Source organism: Pelophylax lessonae (assembly GCF_965119305.1).
Source record: "Pelophylax lessonae genome assembly, chromosome: 11".
Classification (NCBI taxonomy): domain Eukaryota; kingdom Metazoa; phylum Chordata; class Amphibia; order Anura; family Ranidae; genus Pelophylax; species Pelophylax lessonae.
Genome location: NC_138778.1, coordinates 1,869,267 through 1,876,955, shown reverse-complemented (window position 1 = coordinate 1,876,955; position 7,689 = coordinate 1,869,267). Strand labels below are relative to the sequence as shown.

At 47.9% G+C, this 7,689-nt stretch overlaps 1 protein-coding gene across 1 annotated transcript; it reads right to left on the bottom strand.

The window, feature by feature from the left end:
• Nucleotides 1-3,658: 3,658 nt before the first annotated feature.
• LOC309566353 (urotensin-2 receptor-like) lies at nucleotides 3,659-4,840 on the bottom strand. The gene has a single exon (XM_082271477.1). It carries the CDS (start codon nucleotides 4,780-4,782, stop codon nucleotides 3,697-3,699), a length of 1,086 nt encoding a protein of 361 aa, XP_082127603.1. The 5' UTR covers nucleotides 4,783-4,840; the 3' UTR covers nucleotides 3,659-3,696.
• Between the last annotated feature and the right edge of the window lie 2,849 nt (nucleotides 4,841-7,689).

The following is a 7,689-nucleotide window of genomic DNA, read 5'->3' as shown; positions in this document are numbered from 1 at the left end:
TCTCCTTCCTATCAGAACCCCCCCATCACATCAGAGCCCCCCCTCCCCCACTACTTTCACATCAGATGCCCCCCACCAGAAATTTAGCCCCCCCTCTACATCAGATTCTCTCCATCCCATCAGAACACCCCCCCATCACATCAGAGCTCCCCCTCCCCCACTACTTTCACATCAGAAGCCCCCCACCAAATGAATAGTCCCCCTTTCACATCAGAGTCTCTCCTTTTCATCAGAGCCCCCCCATCACTACCTTCACATCAGAAGCACCTCAACAAATCAATAGTCCCCCATCCACCTCAGAGGGCCCCTTTCACATCAGGCCCTCGCCCCCCCCCCCCCCAACATTACTACTTTTACAACACAAGCCCCCCACCAAATCAATAGTCCCCTGTTCACACCAGCGTCCCCCTTTTATATCAGAGTCTCTACTTAACATAAGAAGCCCCCCATATCACATCCGTAGTCCTCCTTTCAATCAGGACCCCACTTCCATCACATCGGGTTCCACTTCTTCATATCAGTCCCCCCCCTTTCACTTTAGAGCTCCCCCTTCCCATCAGAGTTAGCCTTCCACTAAGAGCCCCCCCCCCCTCCTCCTTCACACCAGAGTCCCTCCTTACAATCAGACTCCCCCACCTTCACATCAGAGTTCTCTATTTCAAGTCAGGGTTCCCCCTTCCACTTTAGAACTTCCACTTTTACTGCAGAGCCCCCCCTCCCATCAAAGTCCCCCCCCCCCCACATCCAAGTCCCCCATTTTTACTTTAGAACTTCCGCTTTCACTTCAGAGTCCCTCTGATAACATCAGGGTCCCCCTTGCACATCAGAGCCCCCTTCGCATCAGAGCCCCCTTCGCATCAGAGCCCCCCTTGCACATCAGAGCCCCCCCTCCCGCTTTACATCACAGTCCCCCCTTTTACTTTAGAACTTCCCCTTAACAACAGAGTTCCCCTTTTACATCAGAGCCCCCCTTTCACATCATAGCCACCTTACATTAGACGCCCCACATTAGAACCCCCCTCACATCAGTGCCCCACTCTTCATATCGGAGCCCCCCAACATACAGGAGAAGTTTCTGCAAGCTGGGTAAAGTCTTGTAGTTGGTCGGATGTGGCCGGGGGCAGGGCCACCTTACAGAATGGGCACGCTGGGCAGTTGCTGGGGGGCTCCACCTGCCCAGTGACCCAGCACCAGCCAAGCATTAGTCCCGATTCCCGCATGCATCCCGCCGCCAAACTTAGCAGGTGGCAAGCGCCTGTCGGCCCTCCGCTGCTGTCAGGCCATTTGGGCCGTGGAGGGGGAGCCCAGAACTACAGGAATGCCTGTCCACCTCCACAGGAACAGGCGCACACAGGACAATCGGGTCTGACTCCCGTCCGTGTGTGTGGTCACCGGACCCAGCCCCCGAACTTGAAAGCTGTCATTAGCCTGGCACTGCTGTACCAATAAATATCGCCTGATCCATAATTTGCATTTTTATTCTGGTGGGTGATTGTGTAGGCGGGGGCCCCAGTGCACTGCATTGCCCGGGGCCCTTTAATGCTCTTAAGATGGCACTGACCTGGGGTCCTAGTTTGGAGACTCCTGGTCTCTCTTATAAATCTGTGGTGTCTCCAGGGGAGGACTGGGCCAGGGGCAGGGGGGCAATTGCCCCCTGGGCCGCTCTGATGTCCTGTAAAAAGGCTGCACCGCTTCTGCCGCAAACATGCCTAAAGGATTCCTGGTGAAGAGAAGTAAAAAGTTTCTGCCACTGACCTACTGAGTGCGGGATGAAGACAAGGACAGAGTTCAGGCCTCCCCCCCATCATGGATGGTGTAAACTGTGTTTGAGCAGAGGCCGGTTCCATGCCCCACTTGAGACTCTCCTCCCCTGGCCAGCCCCAACCGAGCTGTCTCAGCTCCCCCAACCGCCCCCTGCTGGCCAGGTTGGGAACCCGGATTCAGCCTGGAGGTGAGTAGAGAGTACCTGGAGCAGGGTTTCAGCCTGGAATGGGGGTCAGGAGGGGGATGGGAAGAGGGAGAGTGGGAAGGGGAGCTGAGTTGCTGAACCATGGGCCTCTGGTTTGTTATTGCCCCCTGGGCTGAAAGTTGCCAGTCTGCCCCTGGGTGTCTCCCCTATTTTATAGCAGCAATCGCTAAAGAACAATCTGGTTATCATATTTTGCTACATTCCTTACATATCCAATCAGGGCACAGAACTCAGGCGGCATTTCCCATCAATCATTTCTCCAATACATTCAGATCATCTTCCCAAACAGACCCAAAATGATTGGATGTTGGATGGCACCCCTCTACATTGATAGGCAGCCTCTGAGTGACAGATCTGGGGTGAACCAGCGGTCACCAGGTTGGGATATTCCCGACCGGCCAATACAGGCCAATGGACCAATGCCATGATAGACGGTGAGATCTCATCTCTGTGCCCACCTTTAGCATTGCAGAGACACAGATACTGCATGCTGTGCTGATATCTCAGTCTGTCCACTGCTGTATACTGCAGAGAAAACTGCTCCTCCACAGCCAGAAAAACGAGAGAAACGAGAGAAACGTGACCACTTCAAAGGCAATCTGTAAGCAAATTAGGGCAGCAAAGGCAGCTGCCGAGGGTGCGAAGAAGAAAAGGGGCACCCTACCACATTGTCATAAAAATAAATAAAAACATGGAAAATTCTATTGAAGTGAGTTAAAGCTGCAATATTTAACCGAGAACTTCCTGCGCCTGGGGCGATATAGCATTCGAAATGGGCATGGCTTGTTTAAAATACTCAAAAAAGGGGTGTGGCCTGGAAAGCTTTTTTTGGAGAGGGGATGGCTGCAAACTTTGAACCCTACTAACTGGAATTGGTGGACCACATACATTACATTTATTTCCTACCAGTTAGGACCAATAAAGTCCCAACTGGAAGGAATTCGGGGGCATGGCTGCAAACTTTGAGTCAAGTTCATAAAATTCCTTGGTTCTGGCTTACAGAGGGTTGTTTCATTAAAGGGGAGGTTTTTGAAAGGAGCAGCAGGGGAAACCTCTTCAGTTGTCTGGGGGGGGGGGGAGGGGGAGGTTCTGCTCACCTCCTCACCCAGCTGCTCAGGAACCAGCTGATTGCAAAAGATCTCTTTATTGGCCGTAGGCTACACATAATGCTAGTGATCTGATACGTCTCTGAACCTTCCTAACCGGAATTGGTGGACCACATACATTACATTTATTTCCTACCAATCAGGACCAATAAAGTCCCAACTGGAAGGAATTCGGGGGCATGGCTGCAAACTTTGAGCCAAGTTCATACAATTCCTTGGTTCTGGCTTACAGAGGGTTGTTTCATTAAAGGGGAGGTATTAAGAAGGAGCAGCAGGAAACCTCTTCAGTTGTTGGGGGGGTTCTGCTCACCTCCCCAACCAGCTGCTCAGGAACCAGCTGATTACAAAAGATCTCGTTATTGGGCGTAGGCTACACACAACGCTAGTGATCTGATACGTCTCTGAACTCTACTAACCGGAATTGGTGGACCACATACATTACATTTATTTCCTACCAGTCAGGACCAATAAAGTCCCAACTGGAAGGAATTCGATTTATTGCCTCTGAAGCAGCGGGAAAGCAGTGAAAGAGTTAGGTTGTCATTAATTCTTACCGTGGTCAGCGGTTCCCTTCCTACGCAGTGAGCGTGAAGCCAATGCCGAACCTAAGACCTCTTCCAGTCACTTGATGTCCCTGACACAAGTCATGCCCATAGATTCCGACACGTAGTCGAAGTGGTTGCTGGAGGACATGGAACGGCCCCACGAGGAGCACTGCAGGCTGGACCCCCTTTTACGGAAGGCCGAGGTGAACCGGTAGAACTTTTTGTGGCGGTTCTTCAGGTACTCCCGGTAGTTCTTGGTGAGGAGGGTGTAGAGGAAAGGGTTGATGCAGCTGTTGCTGTAGGTCAGGCAGGTGACCAAGTAGTTAATGCACTTTTGGGTTTGGGACGAGAGCGGTGGGGACATGTCGTAGAGTCTGACCAGCTGCCAGATCCAAAAAGGCAGGAAACAAGCCCAGAAGACCAGAACAATGCTGAAGATCATAATTAGCACCTTCTGTTTGGGGGACCTCTTGTTCTCCTTCTTGCTGATGGGGTTCCGCTGAGATTCCAGGTAGGTCCTGGCCAGGCGGGTGTAGAGGTAGCCAATCACCAACCCGGGGGCCATGATGCTGGTGCTAAAAAGTACCGTCAAGTAAGTCCTGTAGGCGTCCTCGCTCCAGGTGGGCGCGCACATCCTCTTACCCCCTTTGCCCTCGGCCTCTCTCAGTGTCATCATAATCATCATGGGCAACGTCAGAAGAAGGGACAGGAGCCACACGGCCACCACTATGGACTTCCGGTAGCCCTTGGACCTCCGGACGGTGTCCAGAGGCTTGGTGACGGCCATGTACCTCTCTGTGCACATGACGGTGAGGGTGAAGATGCTGGCGTGCATGGTGAAGAGGTCAAGGCTCAGTAGTATCCTGCAGCCGATGTCTCCGAAGTACCAGTCCTTCACAAAGGAGGTGCAGACAATGAACGGGATGCTGGACAGGTAGAGAAGGTCCGCCAGGGCCAAGTTGATGATGGAGATGTACATGGACGCGGCGTACCTCATGGAGTGACACATCACCACCAAGGTGTACACGTTGCCTGCCATCCCAGCAACGTACATCAAAGACAAGATAGTGCCGAAGGTAGACGTGATGATCAGCTCCTCCGTTCTGTGGCCCCTGGGGTCCGGGCTGGACAAGTTCCCCGGGCCGGAGGAGTTGAGCTCCATGAGAGCGTTAGCGCAGCCGGCCCGGGGAAAGGACCGTCTTGTGGAGAAGACTGAAGCTTCTCATCAGTCAGGAACAGCGAAGGAGAGAGCGAGGGAGAGAGAGAGAGGAGAGGGAGGGGAAGAGGGGGCTGTGACGTTGGCTTCTCTCTCTATCCTTCTGTCTTCTTACTTTACGTATCCATTGTTTCTCCCTTCTTTGTGTCTGGCTCTTCACCGCTCTTCTCATCTTTTCCACCTTCGCTTGGCTTTGGTCTTCCCTTATTTCCGTTACGCGTCTCAAAATCTGCTGCACCTCCTTTCCTCTTCTGGTACTTCCAGCTATTTCACCTGTAAGTCTTGCCTTCTTACCTCTCCTCTTTTGCCTCTTCTTTTCTTTTTTCTTTTTCTTTTTATGCGTTTGTTTTTGTACTTTTTGTCTTATTTTCTCTTTTTGAGCTTTTAATTTTTTTTTAATTTGTTTATTTTTGTCCTATTGCCTTTTAATTTCTCTTTTTGAGCTTTTCTTTTTTTTTTTCCATTGTTTTTGTCCTTTTGCTTCTTAGTTTCTCTTTTTTCTCTTTTGTATATATATATATATACACAGTAAACCCCCGCTCCATCGCGGTTCAGTTCTTGCGGTCCCGGTATATTGCAGTTTTTTTGTAATGTTATTTTACTATATAAATCATTAAAAATGAAATATTTTTGTGTTTTCCATAGCTCTTGCTCTGTCTCTCAGTATCTTTTATGTGTTTAAATGAGTTTCTATTGTATTAAAAGTGTGTTTAAAGACCTCAAAATGTTTTTACACGCACAGTGACAGTAAAATAAACCCCGCCTACAATGCATTTTAATAGGGTTTTTCTATTTCGCGGATTTTCACTTTTCGCAGCTGGGTCCGGAACGTAACCCCCGCAACGGAGGAGGGTTTACTATATATATATACAGTGTATATTATTTGTTTGTTTTTGTCCTTTTGATTCCTATTTTCTCTTTTTGAGCTTTTGTTTTTTTCTTCTTTTTTGTCCTTTTGCTTATTTTTTCTTTTTTTTCTTTTTTTTTATGTATTTGTTTTTGTACTTTTGCTTCTTATTTTCTCTTTTTGACATTTTATTTTTCTTTTTTCTTTTTTATTGGTCTGTTTTTGTCTTTTGAGGCTTGTACAATTTCTTGTTCAACTTGAAAATGTAGCGCCAAAAAAAACAATAAATATTTCAAATTAGGTGAAAAAGTCTCTTTCGAATTTTCAACTTTAATGTATTTCCTTCTTCACCATAACATGTGCATCCAATTAAGATGCAGAAAACTTAAATCGCCCGTCAAAGTATAAACTCATTTTTTTGGCGCCACATTTTCACTTTGAACATTATTTTGTCTTTTGTAGGTCCAACCTTGATGTTAGCTGCCGAGATATCGAAACTCCTAGCGCTGACTATTATTATTTTATTTGTACAGTTTCTACAGTTTTGGAGAGGGGAGATGGCTGCAGTTGTGCCACGGGTTTACGGCCACCCCAACTGCCCCCCCCCTCCGAAAGGGTATTAAACCCCAAACCAAAATTGTAATATGTTGCAGCTTACTAAAAATTATAGAGGCTGCATTTGTTTTTGTTTTTTAGGCTTTTTTCCCCTTTATTTTCACCTGCTGATGTGGCCAGTAACACAACTCCTGTACTAGAGCTCCCCCCACTCTGGATGAAGGAGCACATGAGGCACAGCAGATCTGGGGGGAGGGGAGTGTATTGAGCAGATTTAAATACACTAACAAATTGAAGGCAAACTCTAGCTAATATTTATTATTATGTATTTATTACAGGCAGCACTTATATTGTTACGCAGCACCTTACATATATATTATACATTCAAATCAGCCCCCCTTCCCTCCCAATGAGCTTACAATCTAAAGGGACCCTGACGTTCATATATACACATATATTTGTTTCCCGTTTCTTTAAGAATTGCTGTGACCTACCAGCTCCCCGGGCCGGTATCGGCCTTCCTTGATGACTTCTCTGCTTGGCTACCCTACTTTCTCTATTCTGAAATTCCCACTATCGTTCTCTGCAAATTCAACATTCCTGATAATACAAATACTCCTCCTACTTCCAAAACCACCACTTTTGACCTGGAGCAATGGATACACAATGGATACACAATGTATACACAATGGATAAACAATGGGTACACAATGGATACATGCTTCTACCCGCTGTGACGGCAACACTATAGACCTTGTTTTCTCCTACCTATGAACTCCGTGCAATCTCTCCAACAATTCCTTCTCTCTAAACCACCTTGTTGATTTCCCTCTCTCCCTGTCTTTCACCTTCTCTCCCTCCAACCACCTAAAAATTACCCATAGAAACCTTCACCACCACAACCCTTCTCTCCTCTACTCTGGTATTGACCACCTCAATGACAAAATCTCACCCCTGTCTTGCCCCATCCTGGCCACTTCTGTGTACAACAGCTCACTGTCACCCTACCGAGACAAGCTGGTCCCCCTCACTACACACAATCAGGCCCTGACCCCTACAAGGGTGGCAAACAGATGACACCAGAAGTCTCAAATAATAATGTAGCCGCGCTCTTGAGCGTTTGTGGCGTAAGACTTAAGTCTCACAAAGGCTTCAACCAATAGAAATCTGCCTTCAAAAAATACAGTTCCTGTCTCCTCACCTATTTTATCACCCTCATTAACACCTTCTCATCCAGTCCCCATCAACTCTTCTCTACCTTTAGGTCTCTACTTCATCCCCCACCCACTAACTCACTCACTGCCCAGGAGATCGCCAATCACTTCAAAAATAAGATTGATACAATTTGTGATGAACTCTTCTTAGTGCAGATACCTCCCCCAATTATCACCCCATGTCCACAGGTACAATCATTACTTCCCTCATTCAACCCCACCACTATAGATGGGTTG

What these genes read in the sequence shown, in the direction of transcription:
- LOC309566353 (XM_082271477.1), bottom strand. Translation starts at nt 4,782, where the DNA reads ATGGAGCTCAACTCCTCCGGCCCGGGGAACTTGTCCAGCCCGGACCCC.